This window comes from Opisthocomus hoazin, chromosome 4 (genome assembly GCF_030867145.1).
Source record: "Opisthocomus hoazin isolate bOpiHoa1 chromosome 4, bOpiHoa1.hap1, whole genome shotgun sequence".
Taxonomy (NCBI): Eukaryota; Metazoa; Chordata; class Aves; order Opisthocomiformes; family Opisthocomidae; genus Opisthocomus; species Opisthocomus hoazin.
The window spans coordinates 88,139,320-88,162,431 of NC_134417.1; the positions used below are offsets into that span (position 1 = coordinate 88,139,320).

Here is a 23,112-nt window from a genome sequence, read left to right on the forward strand (position 1 = left end):
AAATGTCCCCCAGAGTGACCTACTTTCCTCCTCCCAAGGTGTATGATGGATGTGGATTTATTAAAATGCATGTTGTACCATTGATCTGCTTTTTACTGTGATCCAGATCAGTCAGTATAATTCCCTTATCTGTAATATCACTTACTACTCCGCTCACTTTGTTCGTTGTCAGCAAAGATTTTACATTTTATTCCAGATGCTGTTAAAGTCCAGATTAAGGACAGTTGTTATTCTGAAGGATCCCTCACCCTGAGACAGTCATCACCGAATTTACAGCATCATCACTGTTTACAATTACTTTTTGAGGTCCATCATCCATTTTAAATTAATTTAAAATATGTTTACTTGGCTTGGTACACAGCCCTTGTTTTCATCACAATGTCCCATGGTATCAGATTCCTCTCTGAAATCTAAGGATATTATATCAGTGCAGTTACCGTCATCAGCATAATTTGTAATCAAATCAAAGGACCATATCGGTTTTACAAGAACTATTCCCATGAAATCATGCTAACTAGCATTAATTATGCTATTTCTTTCCTGCACGTATCTTGTAGCAGCCTCACCATGACTTTGCCTAGTATCATTTTCACATTAAATGGTCTATCATCATCCCACTCATCCTGTTAAAATTCTGCAGTAACCTCCATTGCTGGGAAGAAACTCATAGGGAAGCGGCACCTCTGAAATAAATCCCTGATAGACAACAAATGAGGAGACATGGGAGACTTAATGATTCAGGACAGGCAGACCTAAATTAATTTATGCCAGGCTCTAATATGGCCTGGAAAGTGGTGGGTCCTGCAGGGTGGTGGCACATGCATGGCACGCCCAGGGTCTGGAGTAACTGTCACGTGGGATACTGGTCTTAATGTGGCCTTATTTGGGGACAGAGGGACAAGGTGGCAACAGTTCAGCCTTATTTTACAGATTTCTCATGGGATGGGAGCTGCTGAGACTTGTGTCAAACTCAGATGGGTCCCAGTCTGTTTGAGGACAGGAAAGGGACTGAAGTCTGATGGTAATAGGTACTCTAGGCCATCCAAGTGCTACTCTGTGCCTTGGCCTCAGGACCAATTATTTCCAAAATTTAGGTATAGTGTCAAGGGAAGAAGTCTTTTATGCAGATAAGAACTGCAGATAAGAACTTTCTTCTTCCTGTTGTAGCCATGCAGAAATCTTTCAGTTATTCAAGAAAAATATGTTATAATAGAGCAAACTATTATTATTTTCTTACCGTCAGTGTTTGCTTCTTAACATTATCTTTATTTAATCCCTCACTGCATTGGCAATTTTCCTGTTCATTCTGGAGCATTTGAACTCCTAATAATGAAAGGTCTAACTGTCCCTAGCCATTTTAAGTGTGGCTAGACAAGCTAAAAATAAAATTATTTGATTTTCCAATAGCATGTATTCTCAATTACACTTTATCATGGTTTACAAGCTAATTCACTACCTCCAATAGCTCAGAAAGACTGAATATATTTTAGCTGTAGCAATGGTTCCGGGAAGAAAAGGGATGTTGAGTTATGGACCAGGGGGACCTACAAGTATGAGTATGTTAGCAACAAAGTTTGCTGGGATGATCTGTGTGTCTACACTACATAGGATCTTCACCAAGCCAACCTCTTGCTATTCTCAGAAAGCCTCTCGACAGAGATGTGTACTTTTAAACATTATTTCTTTCCTATTTCAGTCTCAGTTTTCCAAAGCTTTAGGCTAGTCTGCCCACTGCTTTTCAGGTTTGAATCCAATTTAGTCAAACTGAGGCAAAGTCATGAGTGAACATTCTTATGTCGCCTTAGAATATGTTAAAGGGGTTTTGTGTGAACCTGCAAATCCACCAGTAGAAGCTAAGCCTTCATAAGCCAAATTTAAATTGATTTGAGAGAGTCTGTGCACACAGCACTCTAGTAGTTAAACTAGTGCATCTTCTGCTGATATCAGTGTTTGCTCTATTTGCATATGTTTAATAAAGACTTGAAGTGAGGTCATCAGATGACACAGGAGTGAGAGCTTTAATTAACATCAGTAGTGCAACATCACTTTGTGCCAGCTGAGGATCTGCAGTCTGCTTTTGTTTTATTTTGCGAATAACCTTTAAAATAATGCCTGTGTTTGCTGAAAAGTGTGCGGTGAACAAAGCAGTGCAGGTTTGGGTGCCCAGATCAATAGAGCCGTTTGAATCTTTTTGTCTTAGTACTAACACAGACGAGAGTGGTCTGCAACTAGATTTGTTTGATCTTCACCCACAAAAATAATGTGATTTAGATAATCACAAGGTCTGTGGGACACATCCATAGATCCCTAATTCCGGGCATCCACATCTACACATTTTAGTTCACTGATGATTCAGACCAAAATTTTGTCTACGGGAAAGCTTTACCCTGAATGTAACTTCTGAAAGCTGTAGCATTTTCTTTGGCCTAGAGGAGAGATTTGGGCTCATCAGACAATTTAAGTTGCTTTACAGGTAATTTTGTCACAGATTTGCTTTACTTTACTATGCAAACTGCAAGATGAGCAGTAACCTCAGCTCATACAGAACACAGTTGTCATCATCTGCAAGTCATGCATGGTGCAAAGAATTAAATAAAGTGCTTATCTAGACAATAATTGATCAGTGTAGCATGTGGGCTTAACAAATAAACAGGTATGCTGTGCGGATACAGCCACGCTGACAAAGGAATGCAGAAAGGAAAGAGGTGGATGCACAAGATGGAGCAACAAACACAAGCTAGGTGGTTTTAATGTTAATCCTGACATTCTGTATGAAAACTGCAATCTGTTAAAAGGAATAATTTTATATGATAATTCATTTGCTTTCCCTGTATTTAACATTTCTAATTGTTGCTTCAATTATTAGTGAAAAAGTCCTTAAGAATTTTCCCAGTCGGTCTTGTTTTAATACATGTGAGAAGCAGGGATCAAACCTGTAGCTTGGTTGTTCCCCTGACACGCCTTATAATTGAGAGGTAATTGTTAGCCAGATGCTTCCTCGGCCAAAAAGCTGTTTTTTAAAGTGCAATATGACAAGTTAGGCAGCAGGATTAGTTTACCATTAAATCCACCAGAGGATAAAGCTGTGATGATACGATTGCAATCAAGACAAAGGAGGGATTTCTGATTTCATTGTTTTGGTACAGCATTGTTATTCATTTCCTTCGGCAGACAAAATGAAGACAAAACCACGTGCAAGTGTTCCCTGTTACATGCTTGATGTCAAGCAGTTGAGCTTTGATCGATGCTTTATCTCTTCTTACCCTCATCCCTTCGAATCGTGACAATGCTCTTAATGGTCGCAAGGCTCGGAGGGTCCTGAGAGATTTAATGGGACCCATCTCGGAGTATCCAAGTGTATTGGCTATGAGGCTTATTAAAGAGACCTGAATGGAGACACAAAGCAAAAATCCAATCTGTTAGTACAGTCCTGCCATTTTGCTTCTCTTCTGATTCTCCTTCCTGAAAAGAAACAGCTGGTTAATTGGAAACAGCTGGAACAGTGGGGAAAAAAACCCCCAGCCTTAAATGGAAGACAGCAAATTAGACCAACACAGAAAAAAGGAGATTTTTGCATCCACATATGTACAGAACTCTTACCAACTCTATAAAACCTTTGTTTCCACTTTAATGTAAAACTTATAGAAACACAGACTTTCAAAGATGTCGGTTTTCTTTCAATTAAGTGCACAGAAATCCTCTTAATGTCGGCTTGCACAAAGTGGGTGGAGAAAGGAGATCACCGTTACAAAACCTCCACTCTGATGTTTGTGCTGTGGGTTTCCTGTACACTCCTCAAGGTGTGTGTGTCTTCCACGACTGAAAATATGATGAGTCACATAAGTGTTATAATTTAGGGCTTTGTGGATGAAAGCACCTGTAAGATCTAACCGTTTCCAGCAGAGATAAACGATTTTAGCATTACCATTCAATTACCAATCTTAAACTTACTGATTAGAAACAAGTATTCTAGATTGCTGATAGACGTGACTTTATACCGTAGACTCTAAAAGAATGATGTGCATGCATCTTTGATTCCACACTTTTTCACTTTTTCTGCTTTCTACACAGCCTGTAAGGGAGAAGAAACTTGACACATGCTCAACATTGAGGCTCATAGCTCTCAAATATTATTTCTTTGAAATAAACTATCTAGTTCCAAATCTGGAAAGAGCGTGGTGGGGTCCCAATGCTCTTCATGTTCTCAGAACTTTTGTAGTGCCCAGCTGGCCAGAAATGTGGGTGCTGTCAGGCACAGGATTGGAGCCTGGATGAACTGAATGGTAGTGGAGGTTACGAGTCATTAAAAAACACACAGAGCAATTGAGTTTTACGTGCTCAAATCTTTGCTCACAGCCTGAATTCCTACCGAGCAGGGAATGAGAAACAGCTCTTCAACACCATAGGTATCATGCCAATTTGCATGTATTAAAAAAGGAACCAAAATCAATCCCCACATATTATAAAATATTCTATTCTTAGAAGAGAGAGACCTATGCATATTGCTCATCACAGTTTGCTTACTTGCATCTTTCATTGGCTGTTTTCACAGTCTCAGTTATCGTGGTATTGGATTCTCTCACACCTACTAATATGAGAGTGCAAAGCTTACCTGGAAGGACTGTGGTTTATTGCCATTTTAAAGATAGAAGCAAAGTCTTAAAATAGGGATTTTTCTATGCTATATAAAAAATAGGTGCTTAATGTAAAAGGAAACTCTAAGCTTCCCCACGAAGACAGCCAGCTCTGGGGGGAAATCTTCCTATTCATTTTAAGGCAGGACAATTTTTCCTCTGTACCCCACTACTGGCTGATGAGCCCAGCATCACCCGTGAGGTTTGTGATAAGCAGGATAAGATGAGCCTGGTCCCCTAAGTCACATGCTAGTGTTCTCTACGGAGCAACCTTTCTCCTGAACATACATTCATTTATGTACAAGCGCTGTCTGCGCAGCTAAGCATCTTTGTAAAACTTGCTCAATTTGTTAAATTATTTACCTATGGATGGGTTTATTGTGGGATGTGGGTGACAGCAAGCCTAAGGGCAGCAGGTCTCAGAGACACCAAGCCTGGGCTGGATGCAGCAGCCTGGATATCTGCCGGGATAGGACAGCCCAGATTTGCAGATGACGAAGTGGCACAGAGGCTGTCTGTCACGCTTGAACATGTCAGTCTCTAACAAGGTGTGACACAAACTCACCTCTCATGTACAGACCCAGCAGCTGATGCAGAAGGAAGATCTGAATAAACCCTTCTGCGTTTTACTGGTGAGTGTGCTATAAAAACATCACAGTAGATTGGGAGACTGGATTCAAGGTCTGATGTCTTAGTACCCTTAGATACTGGGGAAGTAAAAATCACCAGTGAAGCCTTTGTTTCCATCTCTAAGAAAGCAGATCTGAACCTGTGACACGTTCATGCCTAAGAAGAGATTTTAGAGTGAGTAATGGTGTATGTAGGTTTTACATGTATTCACTAGTAATGCTTCTTTCACTTAAATTCTGCCCAGTCAGTATTCAAAGTTAAGGGCGAAAATGTGGGTTGGACTTCAAAACTGATCTTAAACACTTCTCAGCTGAGGCTGCACCCATTTTCTGTCTTCTCTATTTCTTACCAGCCTTGATTACACCCTGTACTTTGGAGTTCCATTAACATGTAGCCCAAAGCCATCTCCTTTCATTCACTCTCCCCATTGACTTAATGTTGCCTAAACAAGGAGAAAAGGCTGAAGGATTTCTCTAATAGGAGTGAGCAAATATGCAGTATAGTTATATATTACAGCCATCCAACTAAGTCATCTTTAAACTGTATTATGATAGGCATTGCCGAGATATCATGATTGGAGTAACACTGTGGCACATATCTCTGTCTTTGGTGGAAAGTTTAGTGCAGAAAATGGCCTTAACCCCACACAGCCTTGGAGCTCCCTATCCGGAAAGGCTGGAGGTATAAGAGAAACAGCTCAATGATGTCATGCTCAATGATGGAAATCAAGATCTGTACGCTCATACGTTACAAGGGAAGCTCATTCATCTGTAAAATGAATGTAGAGATTTAAAAGAAAATTAATCAAATACAGAGCACCCAACACCCTTCTTTCTTAGCTTCACCCACAATAACTGAAAGTCAGTTCTCAAGGTCTTCAGACTGCCTTGGTTTGTGTGTCTGTATGCTTCTTTCCTCATGCTGGATTTATGTCCTATAACTCCCCTTCCTCTCAAGAAAGATGAGAAATTTTCTGTTCAAATCTTGCAAGACCAGACTTCGGATCTGAACGGGTTACCATTTTCTTTAGAGTGCCATAAATGTCACCCTGAAACACATCACAGGTGCTGTTGTCCTCCTGACACAGATTTACACAGCATTAGATATCTCTTCAGAGGATTGGGCTGTGAAGCTGTGTGATATTTGACAATGATTTACAAGGCTGGAGTCAGAACTGAGTGTGAGACAACTTGTTTAGATGCTCGGCTGTTGGTTTTGAAGGTATCCCCGTCAAATTTTATTTATAGGAGAATTACTAACGCGGAGACTTGGCCATTTGGACTTGATTAAAAGTGACCTGGAAGGCTATTTTTAGGAAAAAAATCAAGCGGTTTTCAAAATTGGTGCTGACTGCCCCACATAATCACAGCAAAAGATGAAGTCAGCTGTTTCTGTTCCTTTTTTTTTCCCTGTTACAAGGCTGTGCAGCCCAGAGCTGCTCTAAGGTTCTGCTTTGTGCTCTGCTTGGTACCAGAAACTTGCTGGCGCCCAGAAAACACCTCCAGGGTCAAAATAACCTTCAGATTCGCAATATGGCACACATTTCTTATATTTTCTCTTTGCAAACCATTTTGTAGGTTTTTCAGGAAAAAAATGCCTCTGAAGACCAGGCAACAGTGTAACAATGTGGGGAGTAGGCAAGTTCTAAGGAGTCACTGTTGCCTAGAACCATCTCCCATAGAATGCACAATCTGCTGTTGGGCTTCAGCTTTCACCTCAGCTTCACCTTTTGCATGACATGTTTGCTAACAGGTAAGCTACAGAGTCTCTCATTCTTCTATGCACTTCTTCTCACCCATATGGTTCTTATTTGCAGGTACTCTGCTGCTAGCATCTCCCTTGAGGCTCTTTCTAGAACCTGTTAGATCTTACTAAGAAGCTTTCACAGCTTTCCATCTAAATCTTCCTTACCCTTAACTTAATAAAGTAACAGTATTCTCCATGTTCGCTCTAGACTGTTCCTTATCCCCATGACTTGTTGCTTTTTTGGTGCCTCTGAAGTCCCCAGGAAGATGTCATCACTGGAATCTGGTATCTGGCGTGAACACCAGTGTACAATCTGGCTAGCAACAAGGGTTCCTAAGGTGGCGAGTGGTCCTCATAAATCAGTGTATCCAATCCTGCCTCCACAGACATTAACAGGAAAAGTCTCATCAATCACATGGGCTAGGATCTCATTCCTGTGGCAGCTCTTCCCTTTCGTGCTCCTCAGGCCACCTCAGCACAGCCCAACAAGAGCTCAGCTTTCGCGCAGTCAGCGACTTCCCAAAACTTATTCCACCTCAAAAGAGTGGAAACCCTGGAAGAGTCAGCATTTACTGCCCAGCTGAAACCTCAGGCTCCAGGCAAAGCCACGTTGATGTTACCTACACATCTTGGCTTCTTGTTGCCATTGTAGACAGGCAGGTGGTGTGGAGGTCTCCCTTATCCTTATACCATTCTGTGATTCTGTGATTCTGTGATCCTGGCATTTAAGAAGTTTATTGCCCCTCTTCCTTATTTTTTTTGCCCAAAGATAGTTTTACCTATGTATCTATATATCTATAGAGGTATCTATACATCTGTAGAGATAGCTCTCAATATATGCTATTTATATACCTATATAGCCATATTTATGTATTTCTATATTCTTACATATTCCTACATGCAAGTTTATCTATATTGATTTTACAGTGGTTTGTAGGGAAGCCTCCTAGAGCTGGGTAAAGGGAGACATAAACGAACCCCACGTCTTTCATTTTTGCCAGTTTCAGTGTTACACCCAAGAAAAAAAAGAGAGCTTTTAAATCTTGTGACTGTGCTGAGCACTAGAAATATCAGCCATGGGGATTACCAGGTCTGTGGCTGGTGTTTTGAAAGCCAGCCTCCTGTCATCTATGTGGCTCGGTGGCACTAGCAACTTGGGTCTAGAGTGCCCCATTGTACGACATTCATATGGGTTTCCAGGGCAAAATCATGAAGAATCAATTAATTTAGACCACTAGAATACAGGTAATGACCTCTGAAGAGAGGTTAACCTCACTGCTAACAGTTCAAAGTTCTTGCTAATATGTTCTAATGAGATTAAGGTCTGCATTTCTTAATTATTTTGACAATCCACTACTAGACTATATTTGACAAAAAAAAAAAAGTCTTGTCTGGGAATCAGGACGATTTTTCAGTAACTGCAACCTTTTTGTTTTGCTGGTGGAATATTGTCATTCCTGAGATGAGAAATACAGCTAATTTATTTGTACCCAGGTGGCACCTGTTTAGTGTCAGGTTCCCAGTGCATTCACATTGGTGTTCATAGTAATTAATCAGTTAACACATATGCAGCATTTTTGGACAATTAAAATTGTTCACTATGAACACACAGAGATAAAGTTGTACAATAGGTATATATGTCTTCATTATCTGACAGTGACTTAAGAAGTTAGTGTTGTAAACCGATGTAAACCACTGTAAAGCTGTCAGAAGACAATTTTAAGGCTGCAGAAAAACAATTATAAAACAGGAAGTGCAGTAATGCAGTTTCCTTCCAGCACACACAGGGGAAAGGTCTTTAATCAAAAGATCACAGGCTTCTTTTCCCAAGGAGCTACTGCATTTGTAACAGTAGTGGGGATCCTTCCTCTAGGCAGAATTAGTGGCATGCACAGACTATCTACCCCTGAAATCGTGCTGGCAGCAGTAATCTGAAGGGTGCAGTCTTCGGGAGCAGTTTTTCACTGAGTCTGACAGCATTTGCTATAGCGAGCAGGAGGGTTTGAGCTGGAATAGGGGCTGCTCCTTTGTTTGTGGCGCTCCTTCCCAGCAGCCTAATAGCACATCATTTCAGCTAACCCGTGAGCATCCACTGGACCGAGCTGGAAGCAGACCTGAGCAGCACCAGTCTAAGGCAGATGCTACTCAGCATAGACCGCATTTTTGAATTAACCCCAGATCACCACTGAGGTCAATTAATAGCAGAGGTAACAAGGAGTTCTGCCTGGGTGACAGTAAAAATCCTCCTTGGCTGGTCATATAAATCCTAAAACCCGTGAGAACAACCAGAACCTCTACTAAATGTCCACCTGCCACAGCACACAGCTATGGGCGATACCCTGCAAGCTGCTCTCTCGGGGAGGAGACCTCCTTACCAGTTTGGCCCACAGCATATGTTTGATGCAGCCAGGGATTTTGTCAAATTAACCTGCTTGTTCAAATTAGAGGGGAGGGAGCGGGGGAAAAAAAAGGACATCCAAAAGGGGACACAGCAGCTGGGTTGAAAGCCCAGGCCACTTATTTAAATAAGCAGTTTCAGCTAATGCAGGCCCCCAGTGCTTTCAAATAGCTTTTTGTATGCCCAGGAACACCTCTTGCTCTCCCTAACCGTACTTTAAAAAAAAAAAAAAGTAGAAGAAAGACAGCTTGGTTACTTTGGGTGCCTCTTTTCAGTCCAGTCTGGTTTCTCCTGTCCGTTGCTGCCAAGGACAACATTACCCAAAGAGCAGATATAGCCCGAGAGGCAGCCCAGTGTCTTTAAAAGCCAGCCCTGCAGTCCCCAATTGCTCCACTGATTTGAAAAAGAACCAAATTAGGTCTGTACCCCAAATGCAAAAAAACCCCTAAAAAACTACAGAAAAAAATAGAAAACTATAGGAAAAGGAGAATTTGCAAAGATAATTGAAATACACGGAAGTTCTTGTTGCTCTGAAATACTGTTGGGTGAAAAGGGCTTGTAATGATGTTGGTATTCCCTTTAGCATCTACCATTTCTGAGCAGACTTTTATTATTACCTTATTTTTTTTGAAATATCTCTTTACTTCTTCACTCTGGCATTGCATTTTCTGCCATATAGATGCCTAACTGTATGATTGCACCTGCCAATCTAGAAATTGCATGTTATGAAGAAAGGACATAAAGGTAAAGGAAAGTCTTAAAGTTAGGACACTAGAGAGAGACTTAGGTGACCTAAACCAAATTCCCACCTCTGCTACCTATTTCCTTGAATCACAGCCCTCATGTTCAGGTAAAGACCACAAGCTCCTTAGGGCTGCTCTGGAGTTAGTCTGTGGCATAGAGATGAAAGCATGTCTGCAAATGAGTTAATGAACAGCTTCCCTCTTCGTCAGAGGAGTTCATTACTGCTTGTGGAGTGCTCTCGTGTATTATAATATGACAGGCTACACCAGTGCCTAGATTAATTATAAACAAACATTATCTCCTAGAAAGCCTGATGCTACTTCTTATAACTCAGGTTAAAAAAATGCTTTAACATCATCCACTCATGTTTTCTTTCTCCAGGACATTTCCTCTTCTTTTTTTTTTTTTTTTTCTGTTTTTTGTTTCCCCATCTACTACTTAAACTAAGGCTGTGAAACTCTGTTAATATTCCATCTTCTCAGCTTGTTTCCTAGTCCTCACGTCCATGCTTTTCAAGGCAATATTTCCTTTTCAGAGGGCAGCCTTGTTGCAAACAGCTTGTGCCACTCCTGTTGGCTTAAATGCTTTTAAATAAATCATTCCTGCATCCTAATTGCTTCCTGGTGGTTTCCAGAAGAACCTCTTTATGTCTCGCTGTTCTCTTAATCTGTCACCTCCTTTACACCTGCTCAGGCTTTTCTAACAACTCCAGCCAATTCCCAGGGCAGATGGCTGCGAATCAAGAATTAAACCTCAGCTAATTTCTCAGGGCGAGCCAAACAGCCCGCTGCTGCGAGCTTACCTCCAGCGAGACAGCAAACTAACTTATTGCTTTGCAGTTTTCCCACCCCACCCTTTCCAAATGGGTTTTCAGCTTGTCTCAGTTCACCTTTTTGCTGCAAACAGACACCTTTGCCAGACCTCCAGGTACCATTTATCAGCACTGGGTAGGGATAGCTGTGAGGTTTGGGGATCACGTGATGCTCCTTGATCAGCCAAACCTTCGCCAAGTCCTAAAGTCTTTCTCCTTGTGGCAGCAGTGGTGGCTGTGCGGGTGCAGCTGCCTTACAAAGTCTGGTATTTCTACTGGGATTTAAAACAAAATAATTTCTTCATCATCGACTACGGTCTGGTTCTCTTCCAGACGCCATGCAGAGACAGCCTTTATTTCGGGCAGCTGAAGAGGAAAGATATTCTCCCCTTAACAATCTCTCCAAAAACTCCACACGATTCATCCCAGGCTACCTTCTTGATGCTGAATGGTGTTGTCAGGAGTAGATGGGAATATGCTTGATTATTATTTATTATTTGAAGACAGCGTTATAGTGCCAGGGGTGCGCATAGTGATTACTGAGAGAACATTTCCCTGGGGCCTCAGCCCCATCGACTCTGCTCCATTTCCATCGCAGCCGGTGGTAGTTGAGGTGCTGAGCTAAAGGGATGCTTATTTCTGGGCAGGATTAGGATCAACCTTACTTACATATGACATGAGGCACAAAAAAATCCCTCCAAAAAAAAATCTGGGCTGTTTCCACTAGGTGCTGTTCTGGATTCGCTCAAGTGCCTAAAGCATTTATTTAATCGGATGTTCCAAATCAATATGAAAAATACCAAGTTGACATGGGAAATATGACAGTCTTAACTTGAAAATCATCTGTTTGGTTGGATTCTTGAACCTGATTGGTCCTGATATTGTATTGAATATGCTAGGATGGGGATGGACTCTGAAGAACCATTGGATCCCCGATTTCTGGCAGAAAGGACAATGGTAGAAATAGGAGTATGTACTACAAGTAGAAGTCCTCATCTTCATTTGCTGCAGCACAAAGCACTCCAAAGCCAGTCATACCGGGGTAGGAGGCCAACACGAAGTCTCTACATCAGTGAGGTACAGCTTTCAAGTTTCATCCCAATTCCTTTGATCTCTCCCTCCCCGATAAAGAATCCCCGACCCCTCTGCAGGCTTCTTCTCTCCCTTCACTTGTTCCTTCCCCCTGCTCCTGCCACCAGTCCCTTGAGCAGCCTTGGTCATCCTAGATGGAGCCACAAGAGTGGTGGGAAGATGTTTTGCCGTCTGCAACAGTTGGGGTTGTAAATGTGCTGGTCATCAGGGAAAGGAACTGTAGGACAATCCTCCTCTGTCCTTGCAGAATGAGCGGGACTCTGTCTGGACTCTTAAATACAGTCTACATCTCTGTCCCAGCTCTGATCCTCTGTGCAAGGGAGAACAACTCTGTATGAAGAATTCGGCTGCTACACTCACAGCAATGGAAGGGGCCAAGCAAACTGCGTGCAAGAGCTCCAGAGTTTTATTCATTATTTTCTTTTTAAGCATATTCTACTAAAAAAGGACATTGAAATGTGCCCTATCTTTAAATAACTTTAAGAAATAAAAATGACCGGTAAACCTAGTTCAGCAGAATCTGAGTTGAGGTGGGGTTTTTTACACCACTTTCAAAAGCTGAAATTCTCCTTCAGTAACTGAAATTCTTCAGTAATTGCAGTAATTCTTCATTTTGCAACTATTTCACAAGGTGTAGGCAGGCAGTGAGCTACGCTTACTGCTGGACTTTTCTCCCCACCACCATTTACTGTCCCTTTTCCTCCAGCTTCAGTATGCCTTGTCCTGCTGTGCCTGGTCTGAAACCAAACTTCTGCTTCCCCTTGGCACAGGCCGGTTTCTCTCCTTTTAGCATCTATGTGGTAATTAACATAAGGTGCAAACCAAGATAAGACAAGACATTTGGATATTTTTGCAAGCGTTCTGTTGAGATAAAGCGTGGGGAGACAGAAGCGAGATTTACAGCATCCGCTGACCTGCTAACACACATTAAAACCACTTATCTTCGTGTGGTTTTTTTTTTTTTTACTTATCCTGAATTAGCCTATATGTAGTAAACCAGCATTTTTTTGCTTTTCTTTTTTCTTTTTTCTTTTTCTTTTTCTTTTTCTTTTTCTTTTTCTTTTTCTTTTTCTTTTTCTTTTTCTTTTTCTTTTTCTTTTTCTTTTTCTTTTTCTTTTTCTTTTTCTTTTTCTTTTTCTTTTTCTTTTTCTTTTTTTTCTTCAAAACCAGGCTCACTGACTTCTGGAGAGAAATAGAATACTTCTATTTCCTATTAGTTTTCTGCCATCAGCAGAGGCCCAGAAGAATGTTCACTGAGACATCCTCAAAAAGTCCCACGTGAACATGTACTTTGAGGAACTGGAAGAAAGCTCACCAAAAAATGAATTCTGAAGTAATAGTAGCCTGTTTTGACCCATGGATTTTTGATAACTTGCAGAGAGGACTAATAAGTTCACTCTTCAGATGCGTCTCCAATTGACAAGCTACATTGTGTTTACTTTGCCTTGGCTGTTTTTTTGTCATTCTGTTCCTGTGTGCTTTTCTGAATAGGAACTAGATGAAATTCTTATGCTTTTAGGACAGTTTCCCAAGAATACAAATTGAATTTCAGTGCTGTTTGGGAACAAGTCATTACAGCAGATTCTGTAATTACTGGTAAAGCAAACAGAAATCACCTTGCTAATCAACAGGGAATACAGATGGAAAAAAACAATTAAAGTAATCAGAAGCCATCAATATTTACTTCACACAGCAAGTTTCTAATTGTCACTTAAAGACAATCCAACACAAGGGCATAATTAATTCAATTCAATTTTTAACTAGGGATAGAAAGACTGTTTTAAGTTTTTCACCTCTAACTCAGAGATTATTAACCTGCTTTTTAACTTGTCTGGCAGTGAAGTATCCTAACTAGAAATCTTAGAGCATGTGCTTTCCAGGAAACTACCTTGGAAAATGTAATATCTGTATTTTTTCAAGCATTCAGTGAAAATGATGACGCATTTAGTGACTGAACATCTGTGAGCAGTTCTTAAAAAAGCAAACAGGAAATTTGGCAGCAAACAGGAAATTTGGAAAGCTGCTCAGTGGGGAACGCAGACCTCTAGGTACAAGCTCAGCAGCTCCAGGCAAACACCAGAAATGTGTGGTGTTATAACCATTCACATAATGCAAGGAGGGAAACCTACATATTATTTTTGCTTTCACAAATGCATCTACAAAATCCTTCCTATTGGACTTGTTTAGTAACTCATCTGAGATGTCTGGCCTCAAAATCCATTTCTGAGCCTTTCTTGAAGTATTTTGATGACAGATAAATTGCTTAAAGCTGTTGTGAGCCTCTGCCTCCATGGCGGCAGAGCAGGCTCTCTGGGAAAAGGGATGGAAGGAGCAATCTTTCTCCATGGTGGCTCAGCTGGAGAGAAACTGGTGGAGCATCAGGGCAAAAATTGAGAGCTAGAGATGATCTTCCCCTCCCCACTGCACGACGTCATGTTAAGGCCCCATTGCTGGAAATGACTGAAGGGGAAGGAGGCTGCCACCATCTTTAAAAAAGCAGTTGCTTAAAAAGTACCTTTCCAAAGTGTTAAATCTTGAAATATGGGATAGTCTTAGAAAGAATTGGTGGAGAAATCCTCACCTCCCCTCCTCTCTGAAATCAGTCAATGACAATAAGGTTTTTTTAAGCCTGGATTGGGACTAACTTTTGGATAATTAAATTGAACCCAAAAGCTGAAATGGAGATGATGAATCTGTGATAATCGACTTTTGTAGAGAGATGACATTAGTGCCCATTTAAGAGGTCTTTCTGTGTATGCCACAGGCAATGAAACTTGGGTGTGACTTTTTTTCTGAGCATTTTTATTAATGAGTTAGGGACTTTACAGCCCTTTCCTGAGAGCTTTCTTGTGACAGCTTCTGCAGGGTACTGGTCTCTCCCCTCTGCCTTCAACACATGATCACAGAACAAAGAAGCTGTTGACTGCAACACCTCCGGTCTTTGAATGATGCTAAGCTCCAGATTGATGCCTTTCCCGAGCTGACCACTGCAATGGAATAATCCATCCCCTGTCAGCAGAGACTGCCACATAGCTCAGAATTAATTGGCTGAAGCTCAAACTAGATAAGCAAGACAATATTTATAGGTCAGAGGAAACAATTGAAAGAAATATCAAACATGACACCAGCATGCACAATCAGCAGAGTTTATCTAACCCTGGTTTCAAAACCCAGCTGTCTGCCTGCTGCAGGACACACCTGGTTGAGGGCAGCTTTCATAAACATTTCTTTTGAATGCCATGTGCCTCCGGCTCTGGCCAAGTTCAGACTCCTTGTTTAATCTGCTTTGTATGAAGAGGTTTTGATTGCATGAATGCTTGGAAAACATCTATTATTTGTGAAAATATTTGCCTGTGCATCCTAACAAAGAAGACTGTGCATAAACACCATTCCTGGTGGTGATATTGATGTCTGTCTACACTGCAGATAAATTGTGGTCTCTGCTTTTCCCTCATTTGAAAAGAACTGTGGACTGAGTTCCAATTCATGAGCATAGAGAAGCTATATTTGCAGTGTAAAAGAGGGTTACTTTAAGTAGTATGCTTGCTGTTTGTAGGGAGGTAACATATAGCTATACGTTAATCCTTTTTGTTCAGGATATCCAAATTTTGGCAGATATCTTAGGCATGTTTCCCAGGTGCTCTAAGTTGAAATGAGCCTGTATTTTGTGGTTTGATTACTCCTTTCTCCCTTCCTCCCAAAGAAATCTGTTGCAGCTTTGTTGATAGGACTTTATTGTATTGCAATGTATTTCAAAGCTCTCTCTTATGGTTTTGCTACACTAGCACACTTCTTTGAGATGCAGAGAAGCCCATTATCAGAGCTCATGCTTTAGGGATTCTACATCCATCAAAAATAGCTCTCAGTTCACGGATTACTGTGTGTTTTGATGTTTAAGCTTTGCAAGACAGAATTTTCTTTAGTAATCCACAATTGTCAGATGGAGCCTTTGCTGTTCCACAGGCCCGAATCAGTGTCAAAGGTCTTTCACAAGGCAGGGTAAGCACAAAAAAAATATTAAAAAAAACCCCCAGCAGCAATGTGCCTATGTCCCCTCTGGGTTCACTTCGTATTTAGAAATAGTGAATACTTGCAAATTCTGAGCTGGTTTTATGAATTATTATCAACAGAAAAAGGATTCTGAGATGCATTTGTACAACGAGAAAACACAGATGATAGATGGTTTCACACGTCCAATGAAAAATCAGCCATCACAGCTTGAATTTTGAATACTGATACCAAACTGCTAATGAATAATTTGCAGATCAGGAATTTTTAAGTGAATAATTTTAAACAAATAAATTTGACAAAATCAGACAAGTGGTTCATCTGCTTCTTTTGGAGCAGCTAATTCACCCATTCACTCCCTTCTGCAGCTCAGTTGCAGTGATTTGGTTCTCAAAGGACCAGAAAAAAAAAGTAAATTGAAGTAAAAGTGTGCTGGGAAAATGATAGCATGTTACTTTGCCAATTCAGAGTGACAGGGTGCGTGAGCGATAGGGTAGGAGAAGAGCATCTGTTAAACCCGCTATAAATATAGTACCAGGTTCTCATAATCCACATTGGGAAATGTGAAGAAAAGAACGGAGCATGAGAAAAAGCTTTGTTCATTGAGAACACCAAAGGGCAAGTGATTTCCTAGAGCTGATTAATAACCAATACAACTGAATGATGGGGCAACTTTTTGGCTAGCTCGGGAGCCTACAAAACCAAAATTTAAACATGGGTTAAAAAAATAAAAAATTCTGGGCTCACCTATGGCTGCCTCTATAATATGTCATTATACTCACAAACCTCACCATTAAAAGGCAAATATGTAGCTAAATTTGGGGGTTACATACTGATTTTGCATTCTCAAAATGTTTCAGGGGGGCTTTATGCATGGAGGACAGGTTTTAGCTTAGTTTCTGTTTTACTCTCTTTGGTAATAATTAGATGTCATGCTATAAAGTATGTATTTCTAACAAGCGTGGAACTCATTTCAAACTGTTAATGATGCAGTAGAGCTCCCAACTGTTTCAGTGAATTCATCGTGAAATTGTTCCTATCAGAAAGACTCCTACTTACAGTTTTGATGATATTCAGCCCTCATCCAGCCCTGCTAGTCTTCAGAAGCTTATTAGGACCATAAATTGAATACCAAATTCCTGGAAGCCCATAGAACACTTTAGGTGAGTCCTATTAGTCCCATTTTACAGATGGAGAAAAGAGGAAAGAAAAGCTATGTCACTCAACCTAAACCACAGTGAGAACAGTTTTCAGGGTTGGGCTATAACTTAGGAACTGGTGGTTTCCAATTTTGTGGTTAGATAATTAAATGAGGCCTTCCTCTTCTATTCAAGCTAATCTGTAAGAAAATGAGTGCCTTCCCTTTAAGAGGTTTCCAAGTATGTATGCAAAGAGAAATTTATGGCCTACAATTTATGTAAAGAACTTCCTTTTCATAAATCCTTTTGTCAAAGCTCTGGAGAAGCTTCCAAAGGCTCTGATCCAGCAGTGCACTTAGACATGTCCATAATTTCAAACAAGTAAATCATCCCATTGAAGTGCTTTCCTGGACTGGGGCCAAAGAAAGTGTAGTTCTCCCCTGAGTCAAGGTTCAGATGTGAAATGGGGAAAAATAACTTATCAGAAGTTTAATAAGTTACACAGTCATGGCAGAGCTCTGCCAGCCTTCCACATTAATACCTCAAGGTAATAAGAAATGGCCTCAGGGAGATAATTGCTTCCTTTTTGATACGCTGTGATGAAATGTTAAATCTCATCTGGAGGACGCATTGTTGCTGGCTTTTCCTGAATTTGGCAGGTTCCACATCCAGGCAATGTGAAACTTCGCTGGGGACATGCCTGGTAATAGCAACACTTTCAGGACACGAGCTTCATTTTGTTCAAGATTAGACACTTTTAAGGACTATCCTCACAGGAGAACTAAGCATTGTGATATTTCAAAGATTTAGAGTATTTCCTAAGTCTTCGTAACAATGAAATCACTTCGACAGGAGGAAAATTCACACCTGCTTCTGGACTCCTTCACTGGTAAATACTTGGGAGACTGTACTGAACATATTGTTACGTGCCACTGGCAGCCTTGCCGGGAAACTATGCCAAAGACATCTTCCCTAATCTGCTGAAAGACTTTTGTGTTGAGGTCACGCGCGGAGCAGTCGGAGATAACTAGACCTTGTGCTAGCCAGGAGTGTGGAATGAGATGTTAAACACTAAAAAGAAAGAGCGAATTCGTAGGGACGAGAAGGGAATGTGGCACAAATTAGCAGGGTGACACCTCTATGTAACGACACAAAGCGGTCTCCTCCGCACTGGCACTCTTGATTCCTGGCTAAGGACAGTTGTATATCAAGGCCTTCTTCAAGCTTTGCCTAGGGTTTTTACTCCGAATCGGAGTGACAGCTCTCATTTTGCAAATGCAAAGCTGTCAGACTTAACAGCGCATTCTTATGCATTGTAAAATCCAACACAAGAAGCATCGTAGTTCCAAAATGATACTTACATCCACAATGAGGAAGTCCAACCAGCACCAGGCATTGGTGAAATACTTCTTGAAGCCATAAGCCACCCATTTCAGGAGCATTTCCAAGACAAAGATGTAAGTGAATATTTTGTCAGCATATTCCAGCATGGTTTTTATGTTTTTCCGATCTTCAAGGTAAATATCTTCAAAAGCCTGAAAGTACAAAAGATCGATTAAAAGCTTCTCCTAAGCTGCGTGGGAAAGCATCGGTGCTGCACTGCAAGTCTGTAGTATTATTTGATGGGATGCCATCTACTGTGTTTGATTTCTGATATATTTTAATGTTACCATCAGAAAGAGCGCACAGGCACAAATAGGACTGACGTTAACCTAACAGATACTTGTTCAGCTTTCCCTTATAATGGGCACATGCTTAGCTATCTCTCTCCAGCCTCTGCTGGCTGTACTGACTAGTCATCCTATGAGTGTAAGAAGAGCTTAAGCACCCTAAATTTGTGAAGGTGAATCTGTGACCAAGGTGCCACCCCAAGCACCCCAGGGTGCCTCAGATCCTGTTGTCCCTGCCACTGCTGTCGGGGCACCTCAGATGTCCCAGGACAGAGGACTCCTGTCTTTAGGAGGCAGAATCTGACCCCCTTACATTTAGTCAAATACGTCTTATTGCTAATGATGAAAAATTGGGTTATTAACCTGCCAGTGTTACGGAGTACTGGAGTTCCCTGGCTTCTGTTCAGCCATCACATTTCAGGTAGCTACAGCTATCTGCCTCAAGAAATGCTCATTATTATTCACTTAACAGAACAATTATCTTTTAAAGGTCAAGGTATCTTTCTACCCATCTCATCTGTCTCTCTAACTAATCTTACGCGGGGCGTCATCAAAGGGCTTTCAGTATCTGTATCAAATACAAGCAACTTAATAGCCCCTTTAAAATATTTAAGATATAAAACAGTATGCTTACTAAAATAAAACAAATAAGGTTGTCTCATAACTTAGATTTCACTTTATAATGTACTTCAAATAAAATGCAGGATCCTAGTGTCAGGGTTGCACACATGCGGCCCATTTTGGGGTTTCTAAGTCGAGCAGCGGTTACGGGCTGCTTCCCCAGCTCCTCAAGCGATTGTCATTACATGAGCTGCTCCCATGTCCCTGTCACCTGCATGACCCTTTGATATATTACTCTCATCCCACTGTGTGACCCAGAGCCCTTGGCAGCAAGAAACAACATTATTTGAGAGGGTCTGTGCTAATCATCTTAATTGTCTGCATTTACATATTTCAAGATCTGTGGCTACTTTCTGAGGAACTCCAAAACTTTAGCAAGCACCCAGTGCCTGGAGATAAAGAAGTGTGTTGTTTGTCACTCAAGCAGTCACACTGCTCTGTTGCCTGCCAGGGAACAGTAACTAAACTGACAAGAAAGCTTTGGCAGCCTGTGCCAAAGCTTGTCCATTTGTCCCCACACTTTGGGGTGATGTTTTCACTGCAACTCGGTCTCCTATCTTGCCTTCAAAAATGATATTTCAAGGGTGTGAAAGAGCTGTTGGAGAAGGCCACAGAAAACAATACACAGAGAGGCTGGAGTTTATCCCTTCTTGTAGGGGCTCACTCACTTTGTCAGACGACTTGCTGTACTTTGCAATTTCTGCAAAAATAACAATAAACTATTTAAAGTGATTTCCTCCTCTACCTCCTTTGCTATCCCTGTTTTCTACTATCTTGTCCAAAAGTACCTTGTGTTTCGTCTACTAAAAGCACACCGTGGGTCAGAAAGTGGCTTAATAAGGGATGAAAATTAAGCTACCTGCATGCCTCAGGGGCACTGTACTTCTGCACGAGCTATGGATATTACCCAGATGACAAAACCCTAGTGTTTTGAATTTTCTCACAGTGACACCAGATGAAATCTTTGCCATACAAAACATTATTAAGGGCTATTTCTTCTGCTTTCTTTTGTGTGTTAAGAGTTAAACAGGATACCTGCAATGTCAGCCATGATTACTACTAAAACACTGGCTCCCAGTTTGGGTGTTTAAGGCTTAAACGCATAAAAAAGATTTTTGGATCTTTTGCAGCAAGCTATAGATATATTATGATGGTTTAACTAGCACACACAAATATATACTGGCTTTTAAACTCCCTTAAGATCTTAGCATGTCCTAGGGATGTAGCCAGATGAGCTCAGTTTTTGGAAGATCTCACCCCAGGGTAACAGAAAAAAAAGTTGTGTGTTCCCTCCAACATCTCCAGTTCAAATACTGAAGCACAGTGCTGATATGTGAGAAAATGCAGCATGATTTGCCCTTATACAGAGTTGCACTGTCTAAATTGAAAATCCCAAAAAAGTGAATGAATGCATGCAATGAAAATTAAATTAGATTTATACTGCAGTGTTCAGTATCTAAAGCACTTTTAATTGCATATGTAAGGAAGTGTATTCATCTGAAGTGCATTATAGCAAGCGACATGCCCTCTTTAAAATGTGTTAAAAAATTAACATGCTGATTCTCAAGCTGGTGCAAAAACTGTCAGATTCCATTGATTTCAGCAAAGCTATGACAATTTTCAGTAGCCTACTCTTTACCCAAGTTTTACAGTCTTTTACTTTTCATAATAAAATGAAATCCCGTGGGTAAAATTTCAGCCCGTCCCTGATGGACCTGGAGAACGGTCCATTCCCTTCCTGTTTCCATAGGTATTTATGTATTTCCATTTTCTTGTCTCCCTGTAGAGACTTTCTTTAAACTACACAAACCCAGTGGTTCTGTGTTTTCCTCTTTTTTTGTAGGCCACTGATAATTTGTGTTGCTCTCCTCCAGAGTTTCTTCAATCAGCCCGTGTCTTTCCCAAAGTGCAATGCCCAGAGCTGAAGCCATTGCTCCAGCTGAGGCCTCCTTGATGCCAACTGGAGTGGAAGAACATGCTTATTTACACAGCCCAGTGGGGTATTTGGCTTTCGTGTGGTGCTGTGATGTAGTTTATCCTGTTTGTTTCTTGTTCTGTCTCCAGCAATTTATGGTAAATCTGTTACCTTACCAGTAATCTTGCATCATGCCTTTCCGCTCATGATTATTCCTGACGAGAAGAAGGCACATTTCTAAGATGATGTTCCTCTTACTATTTAAGGCAGATTCATCCATTTGACTGAAGTTAAGCCTGACCTCCAAAAATACGTGGATAACCTGTCCAAACATGGCACTGGCTGCAAATTTAGTAGGTATATTTTACTCCATCTTGGAGGAGCAGATCAGTGACCACCAGACCAAAGCCTGGAGAACTCTTAATATACCCCTTTGATTTGTGCCTGGATAAAAACCTGGGAGAAATCACACTAACTTCAGTGACATCCCTGACATGTAACTGAGCAACATGCTGCCATCGCTACGAAGAGCCCAGGGTTGATAATACAGAGAAGATAATCCCAGTACACAGTGGGATCTCAGGAGGGGAGGATCCCTTATCAGAGTCTTGGGGAATGACCAGCCAGCCTCCAAGTATACACAGTCATTTACATGCAAGCAGGAGCTATCTGTGCAGGGAAGGTCCAGTGAATTAAGCTAAGGTGTATTCAAAACATGATAAGCACCCACTAGCTCTGTGGGTAGCACTGATTCAATGCCCCCCTGCAATTTTATGATTTCACTTTGCTGGTTACAAAGTGTGCTAAACAAAAAAAAAAGGAAAAAAAGCCATCCCTGGAGCAAAATACAAGGCTCCAGATGGTAACTACCATGGAGCAGTTATGGGATGCTGAAGTAGTAACTCTGGAATACTTCCTTACACAGACTTCCTTAGGACTGGCTTTTCAAAATAACAGAAGTAGGTTTCCCACCATATGGTAAGGCAGGTGAAATCAGAAAAGCAGAAGAGCTGTTTTAGCCCCAAACATGCTTTGAGAAATGAGGAGTAAGGGCTCCTAAGATCTTAGATTCAGCTAACTGGAGAACACCTTCTCTGAGACCCAGGTTCACTTTCAAGCAGCTGGGAAATTCTGTTATATTTACCAGGGCTCCACTGCTCAGCAGGATCATGAATATGATGAAAGTTTCAAACCAGTTGTGTTCGACAATTCGGTAGCAGGTTTTCCGCAGCCTCCACCAAATTTTGCCTGGAAATTTTGTTATGTCCACAGAACAGCATGGGAAGAATCGCACACAAACTGAAAAGGAGCAAAATCAAAACAAGGCAATTGTTAAAAAAAGCCCATTTCATTCTTACAGCTTCAATAAGGAGCTATTAAAAAAGATAAGTTCCTGCATGGAGTTGTTACTCCCTTGTTTCTCTTATCATCCTCTTCTGCTCTGCCTTCCTTCTCCCCCTCTCACTCCTCTATTCAAAAACATCCAAAATCACTTAAAACATGCCCCAGTGTTTTCTCCCAATGATTTTTATGATACAGAATACATTGGCCAAGAGTCACCAGTGCCCTAGGTGGATTCCATTGTGTTAGCTGAGCTCAGGCAGCACCCCTGATCGGGACTGATGACCCTAGCAGGCTATTACCAATAGTTTCTACATCCTTCTGAATGGAGGAAGAATATTTTCTTGGTACTATGATACAACT

General features: G+C 41.1%; 1 protein-coding gene across 1 annotated transcript in view; it reads right to left on the reverse strand.

Annotated features, from left to right (window-relative positions):
• Window positions 1-23,112, reverse strand: part of SCN5A (sodium voltage-gated channel alpha subunit 5) — a 227,032-nt gene that overhangs the window by 18,354 nt on the left and 185,566 nt on the right. The window contains exons 20-22 of the mRNA XM_075419829.1: window positions 22,553-22,707; window positions 18,564-18,737; window positions 3,264-3,386 (exon numbers count right to left, since the gene is read on the reverse strand). Of these exons, the coding sequence (XP_075275944.1) occupies window positions 3,264-3,386; window positions 18,564-18,737; window positions 22,553-22,707 (452 nt within the window). The remainder of the gene's footprint in view (window positions 1-3,263; window positions 3,387-18,563; window positions 18,738-22,552; window positions 22,708-23,112) is intronic.